Source organism: Rissa tridactyla, chromosome 9, assembly GCF_028500815.1.
Source record: "Rissa tridactyla isolate bRisTri1 chromosome 9, bRisTri1.patW.cur.20221130, whole genome shotgun sequence".
Lineage (NCBI taxonomy): Eukaryota > Metazoa > Chordata > Aves > Charadriiformes > Laridae > Rissa > Rissa tridactyla.
Genome location: NC_071474.1, coordinates 20779950 through 20798506, shown reverse-complemented (window position 1 = coordinate 20798506; position 18557 = coordinate 20779950). Strand labels below are relative to the sequence as shown.

General features: G+C 38.6%; 1 protein-coding gene across 1 annotated transcript in view; it reads left to right on the top strand.

Moving 5' to 3' along the window:
- The first annotated feature begins 3314 nt into the window (after positions 1-3314).
- ETFA (electron transfer flavoprotein subunit alpha) overlaps positions 3315-18557 on the top strand; it is a 32420-nt gene continuing 17177 nt past the window's right edge. Inside the window, exons 1-8 of the mRNA XM_054214087.1 lie at positions 3315-3430; positions 10570-10719; positions 12520-12601; positions 12703-12785; positions 14314-14413; positions 15637-15747; positions 16970-17071; positions 17891-17959. Coding sequence (XP_054070062.1) covers positions 3392-3430; positions 10570-10719; positions 12520-12601; positions 12703-12785; positions 14314-14413; positions 15637-15747; positions 16970-17071; positions 17891-17959 — 736 coding nt within the window. The 5' untranslated portion in view covers positions 3315-3391. The remainder of the gene's footprint in view (positions 3431-10569; positions 10720-12519; positions 12602-12702; positions 12786-14313; positions 14414-15636; positions 15748-16969; positions 17072-17890; positions 17960-18557) is intronic.

Below are 18557 nucleotides of genomic sequence, written 5' to 3'. Positions count from 1 at the left end.
ATCTTTGCTGCTGCTGCCGCTTCTGAGGTGGGGTTTTGTCCTGTCCTGGTACTGGGCTGCGGGTCCTGCTAGTCAGATCAGAGAGCCCCGCTGAGCCGTAAGCAGGTTGCAGTTGCTTTAACGTTATTGGATTTTGACAGATTAAGAGGCGAATCCTTTCGTGTGTTGGGGAAGCTTCCCAAATGAAGCTCTTTTAATTTATCTGAGTCAGCTATCCCCAGGGCGGCCGCAGGAGGAGTAGGCTAAGGATGACCTGTGACAGAGGGGACCATCATAGCAGTAATAAAAAAATTCCTGCCCTTCACTAAATCCCTTAGTCATGAGGCTGTATTAGCTGGATTCCATATGTTTTAATTAGGAATTATGTATTTTAGGGGAACTGAAATCCGATTCTAGTGGAGACAGGATTACATATTTGTAATGGTTCTTGTGTCATTTGGCTTTTGTAGAGATACCAGTACAGGTACCTGCTCTTGTTTGCAATCAGATTTCTTGAAGTTTGAGTAATCTGTGTTATTGATTTCTTTTTTTTTTCCTCTTTCTTCCCCCACTCCCAATTGTGTGAAAAAATGTAATTCCCTTTCCAATGCAGAAATTGGGTCAGCAGATCCTAATGAAATAATCCTGGATAACAATGCACCATACAAGGATCTGCTTCCACTAATTAATGACTCATTTTTCTTTCAAAATACAAAGTAGTATCCTCTGCCTGCAGTGGACAGGGACTCCACCTTCAGCGGCACCTGTTTGTTGTGTGTTTTACCATTTTTATTATTGCCGTGCCCTAGGTGGGAAGGTCAAACAGAAAAAAGCTTTTTGCCACGGTTGAGCTAATATGGATCATGCTGATATAATCCCTACCTGATTACAGTTATAAGCTCCTAAAACACTGGCCATAAGTGATAAAGACTTCCTTTGTGCTTCAGGGTGTAATCCGCATCAAGCCAGTTTCAATAAGGATTACATGCATCTGAAGTGTCGCTGAGGTTTTGAATCAAAATTATAAACAGAAAACATAATAAAAAGCCTGTCGCGTCTCTGGATTGGTGACACTACCCCTTGAAATCTGACCTAAAGGGTGGCGATGTCACTCTGCTCATGAAAATACCATGTAGGCTATTAAGCCAGATACATAGTGAAAGGATCGATTTTTTTCTGAGCTATGACGCAATTAGGTCAATTTTGATAGTAGCTCACTTTTGTTTTGGTCCGAGGCATTAAAAAACAAACTCAAATGAGCTCGGTTTGCATATTTTTGTGCTTTTGGGTTTTTAGGTGTACGCGTGTTGCTTCTTTTTATCAAAGATTTCATCCCCATGAGATGTGCACGTTGCAAGCTCAGTTTTGGAGCTTAAAATAGGATTATGAAATTGTGTGCCACGCTTTTAAGGAGTAAAACACCTTAATTAAAAAGACACAATGGCCAAATTAAGGATGCTCGGGATGTTCTTATTTTGTATCCTTATTTTGCTTTTGTTGTTTCTTTTGTTGGATTACCTAGGGTGCTCATAGGGATTTCTATACTTTATAAAACTATACTTTATAAAACTTCACATCTCTAAAGAGTTATGCTGCGCCTTAACCATCTTTCAAAATTATGATAAAGAGCTGCTTCAATTATTTATCCTCTGCTCAAACCCATCTCAGGGTGCTGTGACTTCAGCAAAATAATCCTTCCCCTCACCTTTGTGAAAACCAGTAAACCATTTCCTTTTTTTTTTTTTTTTTTTTTTTTTTTTAACCTGGTCATTTGCTCAATCCAGGAGATGCACAGGCAGCCCCAAACGCTCATTCTGTTTTCTTCAGTTTTGGGGGACTGGCTGAAGGGTGGAGCCAAGCCCAGGCAGAAGTTAGAGCAGCCCTGGAGATCCTTGAATCCCTATAATCAGGCACAGGCCCTGAAGGAGTTTTGCCACCTCCTTCATCTCTTCCCTCCGCTGCCCTCCCTCGGGGCTCAGGGAGTTTAGGTAGTGCCCTGGGGCCAGGAAGCTGGAATATGCAGTACAGCTGCTTTCCTTCTATCATAGAGGCATTTGAGACAAGTAAATTGTTGATTCGGGTGCCTGCATTGCTGGGCCTGGTTAGCTTTTGCTGCAAAGCTGTAGTACTTTCTGGCATCTAATGCAAAAATCATGTGGCAGAATAAATTTTAGAGGTGATCCTGTGCCAAGGCTGTGGCAAAGTTGAAGAGCCTTTTTGAGGAATTTGCCTTTTGCTTTTCTATGGGGCGCCTCAGAAATGCAGAACGAATCAGTGACACACTGCAGATCACTGCTTATTCTTGGAAGAGCGGTCCAATGGCCATAAAGGTTCAGGGTGTTTTGTTTTGTTTTTCTCTAAACCACTTCAGAATGGGAAGGAAGAAACTGCATTCGTGGCTCGCTGTATAGTGATTTCTGGGATGGGAGGTCAGTCAAAATGTCACAAATCCATATGTGCTTGGGGCTCTGGGCTGGTGCACTGGTCACTCTGGCGTGGCAGCTGCTGCCAGCTTCTCCGGGACACCAGGCTGTCAGAGCGCCACAGCATGTACTTTAGCAGTGAATGTAGCCCGAAACGTTTTGTTTCATTGATTGGTCTTTGAGGCTGTCAGGCGCTTTGGACAAGTGGTGGGCTGTGACATCTGTCCTCTCCTGTGCGCCTGTCATGGTTTGAGGAACCCACAACAATTTATTGTCGATCAGACAATTATTCTATCACCTGATGACCCCTCCCCACCTGGGAAGGGGAATTGGGGAAAAAGCAAGGAAACATGAGGGTTGAAATGTAAATAAATTTAATAGGATAAGACTAAATAATTAACATTAATAATACTAAAGAACCAATATCGATCCCGATACCAATACAAAATACCCAAGGATTACACCCAGCCCATTCTATCCGTAGGAAGCTGTGAACTCCCAGCAGGGGACAGCAGACGTCGGACACCGTGAGGGAAGGGCTCAGGCACCGGGGCAAGAAGTTCTCAGGGTGGTGGCCATCAAGGGAGAGAGACAACTTCTCGGCAAACTTTCTAATTTCTACTGAACGTGACGTTCATGGTATGAAATAACCCTGTGGGCACTTTGGGTCAAGTGCTGGGGATCTCGCTCCTTCTCATCCCCGCACCTGGCGAGCTCAAAAAGACTGAGACCTTGAAACCCACACCCCACAGCTGGCTATAAATTCAATATTTTCAGCAATTCAGACAGCGCGTGTCTCGCTCTGCCTCCGCGTGCCTGTCCTCCTCTGCACCGCGCGCCCCTGCCTCGGCGGCGGAGCGGCGAGGGCTGGGCAGTCGGGGAGGGGGGCAGTCTCCCCGGCCGCCCATTGGCCCGCCGCTCCGCCCAATGAGGCGGCGGGGTGTGGCGCGGCTCTCGCGAGAGCGGCGCGCGGCCCGTGCAGCGGAACCATGTTGCGGGTGGTGTCGGCGCAGCGCCTGAGGCGGGCGGTGAGTGCGGGCGGGCCGGGGGCGGCGGGGAGGGGGCCGAGGGGGTCGGTTGCCTTCCCTCCGCCCCGGCCGTGTGGGCCCCCCGCCCGGGGGGCAGAGGTGGCGCGGCGCCGAGCTCCGCCGTCGGCCCGCCCGGCGGCGGTGGCTGAGGGGGTGTCCGAGGCCGGGGGGGGAACGGGCCGAACTCCTCCGCTGGACTCCGCTTCCCTGCTGCGCTGTGGCTGTTACAAATAAAGTTTCTGAGGGGACGCCGGGTGTTTAAGGGGCCCTTTCAGTGCTCATTGCAGGCAGGAGTTGAGGATCGTTGTCATAACTTTCTCAGAGTGCTCGCTGTCATCCCCCCTCGTCTGCACCAGTTGAGGAACTGAGTACTTTCCTTACAGCTGAAAAGACTCTTGAAGTTGTTATTGCAAACTCTAACAACGTTACACAGAAATTTTTGGCTAAAGGAGAGGTTTTCTGGGGCTTTAAGAGGTTAATACAGCGTTTCTCAGTCACACGAACTCAGCTGTGCAGAAATGTGATTGATTTAACCCTCACAACCTGTGGACTGAAGCTAATGTGAAATGCTTGTTGCTTTTCCATATTGACCTTCATATTGTTCAGCTGTGAGGAGTGCTGGGCTTTTGAAGGCTGTTTGCTGCTTGATGTGTCATGGTGGCTGTTACCAAATTTAACGACTAGGTGAACTCAAGGTTAGTTGGAGTAGATGATTTATGAAATGTCCCTGAATATCTGTTCGATCTCATAGCACGCAGACACTCCCTCCACTAAAACTGTGTGTAAATAGCCCTTCTAAAAGAGCTTTAAGTCTAGCAAGTTTTTGAGCTCTTCAAGGCTTTTACAGATATTCCAGTTCTAAAATTGTAGCTACGGATATATTCATCAGTGTCGGGTACTAAGAATGGCTTAAAAGAAGAGCAAAGGTAGATGAGGACACGTGATTTAGTTACTCTAAAATTGATAACTGTTGTAGTCACGGGCATCTTTCAGTTATTGTTAGGCTGTAGGCTTTGCAGAGCAAAGGTCTTGATGATCTTTGGAGCTCCTAGAACATATGGTACCACTGTGTAAATAATACTTTACTCTCATGATCACTGCACAATTCAGTTCACTCTCCTGGAAACATGAGGTGGGCTCCTTGGTTATCAGCTATCTGCATCTAAACTCATAAATTTATAAAATAAAGCCAATAAAACATTGTGTGCGTCTTCAGTGTGTGGGTAACAATGTAGTCTGCCAGAGAAGTGAAGCAAACTCCAGTTCAGCACTGCTAATGCTCATGCAGTTCAAGAGTCTAGAGAAAAATAGGATGCAAGAGACCTGTAAGGTATGAGCAACAACGAAAGGCTGGAGTTGCATGACTTAAAGATGGGAGCACTGAGGAGGAACATGTGACTGCAAGTACACAAAAAATTGGGGCAGAGGTGGGAATAAGCCATTTCACCAGTCCATGGATGATGAAATAATAACAGTTGGCTTAAATTGCAAGAAAGCTATTTAAGATAGCTATGAAGATTCAAGATAGACATTAAGAAATCCTTTATAGTTGAAAGTATAGCAAGGTTTTGGAATGGGTTACCTAGGAGTCTTCATCACTGGAATGCACTAACAATAAGCTAGACAGATATGTTGGAAATAACATCAATATGATTGCCTTGCATCTAATGGAGGAGAGCTTTGTATGAGCTCCTGAGGTCCCTTCAAAACCTGTAATGATATGAAATCGCGATCATCAGGATTGTCATGCAGACTTTTAGTTAAGGGACATTTTGAGGTCATACATTCCTACCTTTATAGAGCAACGAACAATTAATATATTCCCTTAACATTCTCTGTTTTTTTAATCAGTTTTATCAGATAAGCAAGTGTCTGCCTATTTGCTTGTTCACAGTGTTGGTTTTTTTTTTCTTTTTTCTTATATGATGCTACCCAGCAGCTTGGGGCCAAGTTGGTTGTAGGTGGATATAATACCAATGCCTTTAATTTTGTATCCAGTTGTTACTCAACCTGTGTTGAAGTTAGAGTTTATCCTAAGGCTATTCATGAAGGGCAAGCAGTGCTAGACTTGACTGTTTGAAGTCATAAATTAATCTCTTGGTTTCCCTCACTTTGACCTCCACGGTTGCTCAAAAAGCCCTAGCAACAGAGTGAAAGAGTGAAGGACGTTGTGGCTATCTGTTTTGTAAGAAAACTGTTTTGCTTTGTATTTGATTTTCAGGGTTCTGCTGTTGTTTTAAAGGTCCAGATAGAGTAAAAGTTGCATTTGCTTCTGCAGTATGTTTTTTTTGGAGGCAAGAGTTGCTTTAGAGTTGGCTTAAACAAAATAATAGTTATGTTCTTATGAAGCTGTTGGAGACCTTCAGCTAAAAGTGGTCTTAACTGACAGGTTTTCTTTCTCGCTTTGTAGTGTAGTATTTTACCATATAATAGCTTTTGAATAAAGTGAAATTGTTTAATTTTTAGTGATATTGAGCAAGTATTCTCATTTTGTCTTTACAGTGTTTTGGGGGGACCCACTTTTCATAGCTGTTGAGTCTTTGAGTTCCTGTGGATTTGTTCAGAGTTTTCAATTTCTTGGTGTTTCTGAAAATGGTGGATTTTATTTCAGTCATCTATATCTCATGATGCATGTGTGGTTTTTTTTTTTTATTTTTTAGCCTGAGATAACTCAGATAAATAGGTTTAATAGGCTGAAACACACCTTTCTCAGGAAGTACTGGTCTACATTTGTACTCTTCAGGAATACTTTGTATATATCCTTCAGTCGCTATTGATAATCTCAGACTATTAACTTTTAAAATGTGTTCATTTACCTTGAGTTCACTTTCAGTAGGGTCTGTATTTCAAAGCAGCTTTGTTGCTTTGATTTTTATTCATGGCTTGCGTGGGATATATCTCAGAAAGTTCATTCTGTATTTCATCTTTCTATTGCTGCTTCAATTCCTTTGTAATTTTAAGTCTTTACCGTGTTTCCTAAATAAATCCTTATTATGAATGCTTTATTTCTTTTGCTGTTTTTTGCTGCAGTTATAGCTCTTTTTCAGTTCAGGTGCCTTTAGTGTTGTTTTTCTAGTTAGTGTATTCTGGAGTTAAATTGCTGTCGCTTAGACCTCTTCTGTAGCCAGATCTGTGCAGAGGTTCTAGGAGAAGTATAAGCTTTATTGCTAGAGTGCCCTCCTCTCCCTGAGCTTCCCAAATATTTTTCTTCTTTTTTTTTTTTATTAAGTTTTGCAGCTACAAGACTGTCTATTAATAGACTTAGGCATTGTTTTGTTGTATAGGAACATTATCTTTAGTAATACCGTAATTCCTAGCTCCTGGAGTCAGTTCTTGGGAGTTTTGCCCAGAGGTAATGGATTTCTATGAGATCCATAATTCCTATTAAGCAGTTCTAAAATTTTTATTTCTGGCCAGTTTGCTTTTACAGCTAAGAAAATCAACTCTAGAGATACCTTTGTGGGTCCGGTTGTTAGGTGCTTTTGCCTTGCGAATTTCTAGTTTGGTTTAGTTCCCAAAACTTCCAGTGGTTCCTCTGAGGAGTTTGGGAAGCAAACTTCAGTTTCCTGGGTGAAGTTTCTAACAGCCTAGTTCATATTGATGCATGTTTGGAGTATGGGGCGATGTAGAATACACCTGCTGGAGCTCTTGCATTTACTGGAAAGGCTTTTTGCCTGTCCCACCTTTTGTTCCCATGTCTGCCACACGTGTTACTTACAGAGACGATTTCGTAATTCCTGCCTTACAAGGAGCAGGCTGCAGGCAGGCAGCTCTTGACTGTAGAGGCCATTAATACCTGTCTGCTCCCCAGTCTCACCAAGCAGCAAGCAAAGTTTATAACACTCTTGTCTGGAATTTTCCAGCTGTTAATACATATGTTTTGTAGCATACAAGCAGCAAATCCGTACTTAAGAAGTGCTGGGCCTGCTTGTGTGCTGATCAGGTGACCTGTCTACATGCTGAAAGACCAACGTACATTCAGTTTGTGTTGGCGTTGCTGTGAAGAGCAGATCACCTGTGCAAATTGAATGAGTACTTTGGATGTTGGCCTCATGCATGGGTTTATCTGCGTACAGGTACTGGGCATGTCCAGATTTCTAATGTTTGACTGGGACAGTAGCAGTGAGTAGTCTCAATTATTTTGTCTGAAGTCTAGAAATTCAGATCTCATACCTAATTTTTTCACATTCTGCTTGGAAAACATTGCTGAGTTTCTCAGGTGGGAAGCAAAAAGATGCTTTGGGGAAACTTGAGACAATAGATTCAGCGAATCCTTTGGTACTCTGGTACACTGCGCATCTAGGTTAATCTTACCAACTTTTAGACAGGTTTGCTCTACAGAAAATGCTGGGGGGAGGAACTGGAAACTCCAGACATTTTTCCTTCATAAATGTTTACTTTAGTATAAACTGAATCGCTGTCCACCAGAGAAGAAGCTTAGATGTTTCTGCTGTAGAGGGAGCATAGGTGCCTAGCTTCAATTTATATCTAAACCTCAGTGATGCAAATTTCCAGTTCTACTGGTTGCTGGCAGATGTGTTCATAACCTACTGGCGTGCTTGAGAAGCCACCCAATTGCCCAAGTTGGTAGGATGTTTAATGGTAATTTATTTCTTTGGATAGCCTGATTTTCCAGAGCTTAGTTTGCACCAGGAACCTTCTGTGGCACAAGCGCTGAGTGCTGTTCCCTCTCAAGGCATTGCTTTCAATAGTTTGGTGGTTCTGCCTGTCTTATTTCTTGTCTTTTTATCCTTGCTGTCAGCTGGTTAGGGTTATACTCAATCTTCTTATTTTATCTAGGCTTGAAACTAGACACCCTGCCCAAGTACAGGGGGAAGAATCATGTCAGTGAAATAATGGGCTGTTCTAGCACGCGTGCAGCTGGTCAAGTTCCTTCATTAAAATAACTACGTGTCCTCTCCGTTGACTCATTGCAGAGTCTCAGTTTCCAGGATCGTATGTGGCTGGATGAATTACCCTCTGGTTTTACTGCAGAATCTTTGTTACAAAAAACAAAAGTCAGTTTGTTTTTGTTTTGTTTGTTAAAAAAAAAGAGTTTACATTTGTTAGTATATTAAAATTCAGATTCACATAGGAATCTTATTTGTCATCCAGGGTTTTTACCCAAGATCTAGAATGTGACTTTTATTTTAAATCTGGTCTTGTCAGAAATGCCTTCAGAAAAGTCATGCATGTAGCCATAAAGTGGCCTTCCAGTGTGCAGTTCCCACAAATATAAAATGTGTGATTATCAGTTTAGAAGTAACACCTAGTTAGTGTTGTAATATGCAGTCTGCTTAAGCAATGTCCATTGCTCTTACTCTTCTTGGCTAAAAAAATTATTTCTCAGTTTAGTCTAGAATTGTTTGGCAGAATGATGTATAGTTCCTCTGGTGGTGCAGTACTTATTTAGGGAAAAGATCATAATATAGTCAGAATTGAGTGCGTGTTTAAAATGCATGCGGCTCCCTTTGGAAATTTGAAAACTTCGAATCTTTTGGGAGCATGGTCCACTTTACCCTGTGACATGACTATAAATCATTGGAAAAGTGGGCTTTTTGCCACAAAAGCATGGATTTATTCTTCAAACGGTGACTAAAATCTCATAACTTTTATTGCAAATGATGTGTGAAACATAATCAAAAATACGGTGTCTGATCTATATTGGCAATAAATATTTTGTTACTGGCAATTGGCTTCAAATGATCTTAGACTCTTTAATCATAACAAGTAACCTTAAGCATAAAAGATGAAATGCAGAGCACTTCTACAAGAATCCTTATTGTTTTAATCAAAATGAAAAATTAGGATCCTGATTCTGCAAAAACTTATCTTTGCATTTATATTTTTACACTGTGATTAGCTTCAGGGAAGTCCTCGGGATTTGCTTCCTCTTTGTGAAGTTTAGTAGGTAGACTTTGTGTGTTTGAAGTCCATATCCAAATTTTAGCCGCTCAGACTTCCTGAAACTTTTTTTTCTAGTTTAAGTGGTGGTTAAGTGCATGTTTGGTGTGAGGGGAGATGGGGTCAGAATATATGTTTGAAAAAGTAGTATTGGCTGTGCAGTCTTTAGCATTGTGTTAGTGTTTGTGCCTTGGTCTTATTAATGAATATATTTTGTTTTCTATGTGTTACATATTACATTGATTATAACACGAGTCTGAATCCTTTATGTAGGATAAACAAAGACTTGAAGGATAATATTCTGTTTCACCCCAAACCCTTTCCCTACCCTAATATTAGTCTCGGAGGTATAGCACTTTTTCCAGGTTCACCTGAAAATTAGAGAGGAAAGTCTCAGAGCTTAGAATATTTTGGTTTGGTTTCGTGGCAATTCTTTGCTGTTTTTCCCCCTCCCTCTTTTTTTCTTTCATTTTTGCTTTAGAAGTTAAAGTCTGTGTGGACGGTGAATTGGTCAAAAATATTATTTAAGGATCATTAAATTGTGGTAGACTAAGTGGTCAAGTGTCAAATGTACAGGAAAATAGAAAAAAATAATCCTGATGTTTATCAACAGTTCTATTAGTGTGATTTCAGGCTGTGAGCCCTTGCTGCTTAATTGTCATCCTACCACTGCATGCAATTTTGGCTTTATACATAACTAATTAAAAAAGTGTGTTTTGTAGCTAGATTTTGGCTAAAACCTATAGTAAAAAAAAAAAAAAAATCAAAAAAAACCCCCAACCAAACAAAAAACCAAAACCCAAAACAAAAAAAAAAAATCGAAAAAACCCAACAAGTAAATATTTATTTGCTACCATTGGTTTCCTTGTGTCTTAGTCTTGCTGGTCTGATCTTCACTTTTTACGGTACTTAGTTAAGTTGATCAGCTGAGCCTAAATATAATGTATTAAATGTTTTTCTTAATATTGTTCAGTATTTTCTTGTGGAGATTTTAGTTTAAACACAGCATGTTATAAATATGCCGAAGTCAAGCAAGTTTATACCTTTTTAGCACCTTATTTTTTCTGCCTACCTAATAAAAATTATCTACATTTAGCCTATTTTGTTTGACAGCAGTGTGTTACAGTCTGTATAATTGATAACTTTCTGTAAAGCATTGGATGTTCTTGGGAACAGTTTTTTACTTGAATGCTAAGTATCAAACTCCTCTCTATCTCTCTTTCTGTTTTTTAAAGGCATCGCTGCTCCGGAGGTTTCAGAGTACATTAGTCATAGCAGAACATAACAATGAGACTCTTACACCCATTACACTAAATGCTATCACTGCTGCAAAACGTCTTGGAGGTGAAGTTTCTTGTTTAGTAGCTGGTACCAGCTGTGACAAGGTAGGAAATGCTGTTTTTCTGTGAATGAAATAATGAACGCGGTGAAACAATACTTGATGCATCTTGGTCAGCCTGAAAAATAATCTGTAGTGAAGAGGAACTGTGCCAGGAATTGCTAATCTGCCGGAAATGTCCTGCACTTGAACTGCTTCTCTTCTGAAGTTGAAAATATGGGTATAGATTTCATTTCACATGGGAGAATATCAATATCAGTTGTTAGAAGCTTAAGCAAGCAATTTTTGTAGGACTAAAGGACAATTAACTCTTAAAACAATATTTCCCTGTAAAGTCTGAAAGACAAATACTGCAGTGCTAAGAACTTGGAAAGAAGCTTGCACTCGTCCAAATGGAAACCAGCAGAACTGAAACAGCACTGTGACAAATAGGGCTTCTGAGCACCTTGCTTTTGCTAGTCAACTACTAGTAGCAGAGCGAGAGTGTGTTTGCAACCTAAAATTCTGAAATTAGTGGTTCTTGACTTTGTCATACAGCTCTCGTCTAAAAAAGTTTCTTGTATGTTAGCTGTTGTATTGTTAGTCTAATTTTTATGTGCAAGATCTAGAGACAATATAGTTAGTACATTAGTGACACTTTTATTCTAGCATGATATACTCTTGTGTGAACAGTAAAAGTACAAATAATTATGCCTAATATTTTTCATAGTAGGCTATTCCTTATGAATTGTTATTCTGAAAGCAATATGTAGTATCTCATGCAGGAGGCATACTTAATGGTAGCTAATTCACAAATAGGTGGAGAAACCTCAGTGGCTATTCTAAACTAAGACACAGGTAGTCGAGGTAGAGACCTGGAAGCCAAGAAAATGTAAACAAAATTTTTTTAAAAGAATTGCCTGATATGTCTGTCTTTGAGTTTCCTTATTCTTTGGCACTTGCATAGTAGAAAAGTGATTGGGAATGATGTTTAATACTAAGTATAGGGTGTCTGTTTGGCAATGTATGTCATGCTGGGAAAAAGTACTTTACAAAAAATGAAGGTTGTGGGGTTTTTTTTAAAGTTTCCGTATTGATAGGGCAAAAAAGCCAGTTACTCAAACAAATATTCTATAGCAGCTATTAGGGAATTTTTGTTTATTTCCTCTTGTTAATTTTTGAGGGTAAACTGATACTCAGCAAACTCAGTAGAACTATGCTAGTTCTGGGGTGATGCATGTGGTCTCCAGACACTGCTGTCAGTCGTCTTTTCTCTGATCTGCAACAACCCTTTTATCATTTAAACTTCACTTCTGCAAATTTAAAGAAAAAAAATGCATAAATAAAGAACTGAAAATATACATCACATCAGTAGGCAGAGAGTCCGCTGCAAACAAAGGATTGCTCCTAAAATGTGGACAAAGATCATAACATCGCTGTACATTTGTATTTGCATTGTATGCTTGTGCGGTAGATATTGACTGATTTAAAAGAAGGTAGGATTCGTTTCTTGCTGATTGTATCAGAATACCGAGCAATAATCCTCAAGTGTGATTGTTATCAACTGTTGTAATAAATCATGAGATCATTGTGTAATCCTGCGTACAGGAGGCAAGCTTTCCCGTGTCTGATTTGCTTTGTACTTTTCTTATTCACAAAATTCATTTTCATTATCCCGTAAGGCACGATGCTGTGAGTTGGAAGATCTGCATTTTGTTCCATTCTAATCTTGAAATTCACATGCTTTTGTGTTCCAGTTTTAACTGATCTCTAATCTGTCAGCTCTTTGCAGCAGGGACTCTTTCTTTTTATTTGTTTGTGGTGCCTGTTACAATACAAACTAATAATAATTCATTTGTAATCATAGGTAGCACAAGAAGTCAGCAAAGTTCAGGGTGTTGCAAAAGTTCTTGTGGCTCAGCATGATGCATACAAGGGATTTCTAGCAGGTGAGAGTAGTTCTTACCTATTAAGCAAAAGAAATGGTATTTATATTTGTGATTTAAAATAAGATAGTTGTAAATATTGAGCAATATATTTTTATCCTCAGAGGAGCTGACTCCCTTGATTTTGGAAACTCATAAAAAATTTAATTACACCCACATTTGTGCTGGAGCATCTGCCTTTGGGAAGGTAAGTAAATCAAAGTGCATCAAAATTTTCTTGTAGAAGAGAGACAGAGACGCTGTTGTAAGTAAGGAGTGTGAATCAAATGCCTGAGAGAGGTCAGCCATTGACTGGTTTGAGTTTTTGAAAAATGTTATAGTAGTTTGCTTAAGAGGTCATTAGTTAGAAACACTGATTCATGTCTGAGTTTTATTATGGGCTGACTTGACAAAGGAACAGTATAGAAGAAATACTTAGTGGTAACCAGCTAGTTCTACGTACACAAGGCAAAATGTACAATAACACAAAATAGATTAAGCGATCTGAAAGCATAATGAAAATTGTAAGGAAAAGTACAGTAAACCGAGATTTGCATGCTGAAATGAAATGTGCAGACCTATTGTAAGCAAATTCTTTTTTTTGGGGGGGGAATTGCGTCTATGATGCAAGTCATGTAAATTGAAATGTCTGTAAAAGACATTACATTTACATGTAAAGACAGAATAATAATAATAATAAAATAACACAGATCCACGTCCTAGCAAAGATGTTTATTAATGAAAATACAGTTTTTAAAAACTTGTTTGTTAAGGAGTGTGTTTTTAAGTATGCAGAGAGCCTCAGCACTAACAATCTGGTCAATGTTGTGGTGCAGCTAAATTAGAGAAAAAGGATACTTCAGAAATGTTGCCGGTGCGGGATGAATAATGACATCAGCCTTCCATCTGACTACTTTCACTTACAATCAATGTCAGTCCGTATACTTAAAATTTTTGCTAAGAGAAATCTTTACATACCTCAAGTCTTAGGGGTGGTTTTTTGTTTTGGTTTTTCTTTTTCTTTTGATCTGCAATGTCTTAGTAAAGGGTAATAGATTTTGTTTTAAAGCTTACAATTCCATTTTTGAGTACTTAATGTGAGTAAAGATTTCAGAACTGGGCACTGTGTTGTACCAGATTAGGAGGGGGACAAAAAGGAAGCAAAGCTCTTGCTGTCATTAATTTCTTCATGATACATGTTGCTCATTTTATTCTCCTTCCCATTCCTAAAGGCGCTATGTAATTTTTTAGAGTCAATTTCAGAGCAGGAGAATATAGATTTTAATATTAATTTTTAAAATAATATTTTTTTGGCTTTTGGGTGGAGAGTGCACGAGTTTTTTGCCTATTATCTCTGGTAACTAGCTTCCAAAAATGCTTTTTTTTTCCTTGAAGTGCTAAGAGCTCAGCAATCCATAATTGTCAATTTTCTGAGTAAATTGCATCTATATTCAGTTTTAAACTATTGAAGCAAATAAGCCTCCCAATTTAAGATATCGAATTAAGGGTTTACTTACAGTAAGCCTCATAAAATGTCTAATGTTATTAGAATAATGGGATTTTATTTGGCTGCTAAAGCTATATGAGTAGCCCTACAAAAATCTTACAGTTGTATGTGCCACTTTACTTACAGACAGTATTATATGAAGTTAAAATCAGGACAGCCTGCATTCTTTTGCTGACCATGTGCATTTTCTTAGCATCTCCTTTGCTAACTTTTCATCTTTCACTTCTAGAATCTTATTCCCAGAGTGGCTGGCAAGCTTGATGTTGCCCCTGTTTCTGACATTATTGAAATTCAATCACCAGACACTTTTGTGAGAACTATCTATGCAGGTGGGTAATCAGAAAAGGTTATGTGGTATTTGTGCAATAAAGGACCCAATATTGATAACTTTTCTACATAATCCTGTGGTTAGAACCTTGCAATACGATAGGGATTTTCACTTTACAATCTGAATCGCTGTGGTTCATAAAAATGAAACCTGGGGATGGACATGATGCTCCGTGTGTGGGAAAGCAAGTAATCCCAACAACTTTGCTACCATCAGTTAGAAACCAGGTCTAGCACTTTAATTAGTAGAATTTGGTGATGTCCTTTATACATACTGCATTTCTTTGTTAATGTACTTCTGATCAGATTTTGTAAAACATAAGACATTAAGTTAATTGTCCAGCTTTATTTAATATGACTTGCATTAGTTCTGATTTAAGATACTGCAGGGTTATTTTTCCTAATTATGAAGACATTGAACTAATTCTTTATAATATTTAATTGACTTTATTTGCAATTCTTTTTTCAGTCTTGTTTCTCTAATGCTTGTCTGACACCATGTTTTAATTTAGATATGGGCTTATTAGCTTATGTTTCTTAATTTTACTGTACAAGATTGTACCACATGTACCAACGTAGTATTACATTTCGAGTTACGTTACCAGAATGCGGTTTTGTGTTGCACTTTTAAGTTGCTTCCCAGTAATTCACAGTTTCAAGGGGACTTTGTTTATGATTAGCTGGTGTTGCAGCATTTTTCTCTGTTCCTTGCCGCCTCCAGTGTGAAGTAGATACCTTATGTTATATATTATTGAGAGAAACATGATCCCGCGGATACTTGGGGCAGGCCTCATTGTCTTCTGTTCTGATGAATTCATGCAACAGGAGAAAAGACCTACTTTGAATTATAGACACTCTTTATGTTTAAGAGTGACACTTTCAAAGTTGGGGTTTTCCCCCCCCTTCTGAAATTTAAAAGCTCTTTCATAAGAGATGATTTAAATGCTCTGTATCCTTTAAAAATAGAGGATTTGTTAGCATACTTCAGAAATATGGAGCTAAAAAGTAAGTTAAAATATTTGTAGGCTACATTTAATAAGTGCGTAGGTTTCAAGTTTTAGTCATCTAAAACTGCAATTTTGAAAAGTAACTTTCTGAATGTTGCCTATTCTAGTAGAACTGCTGATGTCTTTCTGGTGTTAGTTTTATTTGTTTTTTAAAAGGCATAGTATGTCTGATATTATCTTCTTTAAAAATGTAACGTGACCCTTTTCTTTTTTTTTAGGAAATATTCTTTGCACTGTGCAATGCGATGAACCGATTAAAATATTTACCATACGGGGAACTTCTTTTGAGGCCGCACCAACAAGTGGTGGTAGTGCCAGTTTAGAAAAGTGTGAGTATTTGTTCTCATATTTTGTTGTTTCGTGTAATAGAGTTAAGTTTTGTTCACTGCACAGTGATGTTTTGCAGAAGTATTTGTCAGTGCAAACTGATTGTCATAATCAGAGCTTTATGCTTTTAATATGGGTAAATACGGGCACGTTTTAGTGATGTCTGGTAAGGGAAGATGTGGATTATCTGCTCACTTGCTACTTCCTTGACCAGAAATGGAGATTATCTGTGCTGAAATCTGTGCGCTCATTTCACTCGCTGCTTAAGGCTCTGCCACCACAATCTTGAAACTTTTCCTTATTTAAAGTTACAGCTGTTCGAATAGCCAGATTGGCTTTCAAAGCAAGATGGTGCAAAAATAAAAGTGGCTGGCTGTCCACAGTTTTGGTTTAATGGGTCGTATTTCAATTAAGACAGGTCATTACAGTGTCTAGCTGAATTAGTAGCAGTTTAAATTGATTTGAGAACGCTTAGTTGTTGTTTTAGATCAGTTTTAACTAAATGAATTTAAATTATTATTTTAATGAAGCCAGTGTAGCTTTGGTAATAGATAAATCTGGTCACAGAATCACAAAATGGTTGAGGTTGGAAATGACTTCTTAAGACCATCTAGTCCATCCCCCCTGGAGCAGGTTGCCAAGGACTGTGTCCACAGGCCTTCCGTATGTCCACAGATGGAGACTTCACAACCAATCTGGGCAACCTCTTCCAGTGTTTGATCACCTTACTCTTTTTTGCTGTAAATCCAGCAAAGGCAATCATTAGTAATGTGCTGTGTGTGTGTTCCAGTCCTGGTATTTCTCTGGATGGCTTAGTGCCTGCCCCTGAACCATCCTGTAATTCCTAACGTCTGTGGATGTTAGGAAACAAATGCTACTTGATGCTTAAGATTAGCGTATTGCATTGTCTTTGCACCACTTAATTGGCTTGTTTGCCTGTCTTAATAAGAACCACACTTAGTATGCTGGGTTGATATCACTGTATTACTTATACATCAGGCCTTCATTTTAGTGCAGCTTGTACTATAGGTTACTTAAACACAACTAACGAAAAGAGGCTTGTAAATCAGAGCCACAGAGCAATTACAGAGAGTAGTTAAAATCTTTGGTAGAATTGGTTATAGAGTGAACTTTTGCATTAAATATAAGCTTAGATTTAAAAGGTTGAAAATACACCATTTATCCTTTTTCTTGGGGATGTTTTTCTTCATCTGATGAATGCAGTAACCCCTCCACCGCCTGTTGGCCTGTCTGAATGGATTGAGCAGAAGTTGACAAAAAGCGATCGACCAGAGCTTACTAGTGCAAAAGTGGTTGTATCGGGTGGTAAGTAGATAATACTAAAACTATGTTATGTTACATTTAAGTAATGGTACATCTTGATTAAATAGTATCTGTAGCAGAACATATATGTTATAATGTTATATATATATTATAATGTGATACGTTAAGAAAAAATTATGATGTAATTCTGAGATACGGCATAGGGGCCAGTGGTGACGCACCCAACATGTATGTTGTGTTAAGAGGCAAAACATCAGTTTAACATATGCTAGTAGGCTTTTTGAGAATATTGTCATATTTGGTGAGTCTCTAAAATTGTAGCAATATGTAGTGGGTTTAGATCCAAATCTGTTATGTTTAAAATTATTGCTAATCATTACAGGCAGTCCAAACATTATTATGTAATGGCTTTAATGATTTTAAAAATCATTATGTTTGTATTCTGCTTTCAGGTATAAAGTGATGGACTGTGATTTTTACTGTATGCTTACGGCTAAAAAGTTATTCCGTAGTTATCCCACTACAGAGTTTTGTACCTAAAGCCAGCAGAGGGAGCACAAATTAGTAAAAAATCCCGTTTCCTTGATTTCAGGGAATGATCTTGATGGTGCAGTGTGCAGGAAGTAAAGCAGACAGAGTGGTTTATACATATGAAATAATAATATTAATCACAAAGACAAAAGCTAAATCTCCAAATAGTGAATTCTATTTAGTAATATGTCCAGAAATACCCTATGCAAGCATATGTTTGTGCCTTTGCAAATGCAAATACTCATACAGAAAGTTTATGTAGGCAATAAAAAAATCTTAAAGCACATTATGTTCTTCTTTCTTTATCTTTCCTTGTTCTTAACTTTTAAGGGAGAGGCTTGAAGAGTGGTGAAAATTTCAAGTTGTTATATGATCTTGCAGATCAGTTGCATGCTGCAGGTAAAGCTTGTTTTCATTCTTTTTTTTTAACCCTGGTTATTATAATGTAAAAAGGTCACATTAAAAATGATGTTCATCTTAAGTCTTTTATTCTCATGCCTCTATCAAATAAATTCTTAAAATCCTGTTAGTTTAGTCATAGATAAAGTTTTGTCTTGTCATTGGGGTCAACCGTGTATTTAAATGCCCATGTATGAAGCAAAAAATACTAAACTGTAATATTCCCTGTCCTCCTCAAGTCTCCAGAAGTTAAGCTCACAAACAAAAATTGAAGTTGTATAAATTAAAAAATGGTCTTGGCTCACTTTGAAGAGATGATATTTTCTTTGTATGTCCTTATATACTACTTTACAGAATCCCTTTCGCAGTTCTTGTAGTTTGAGTGGCTTTGTATTTTTGCTATGCTTTTGTATTAATAGGAGAAAACTTACCATGTACAGAGTTTCAGCAAAATATTTTAAGTAAAGGTTGGGGAAGGAGGAAGAACTGTTTCCATTAACATTTTTAACTACATTAGTTTTAGATTTCATGTGTAATAATGAATTTATAGTGTTACGTGAATGGCTTTGTTTTTAAATTGGTGGCTTCACTAACTAAA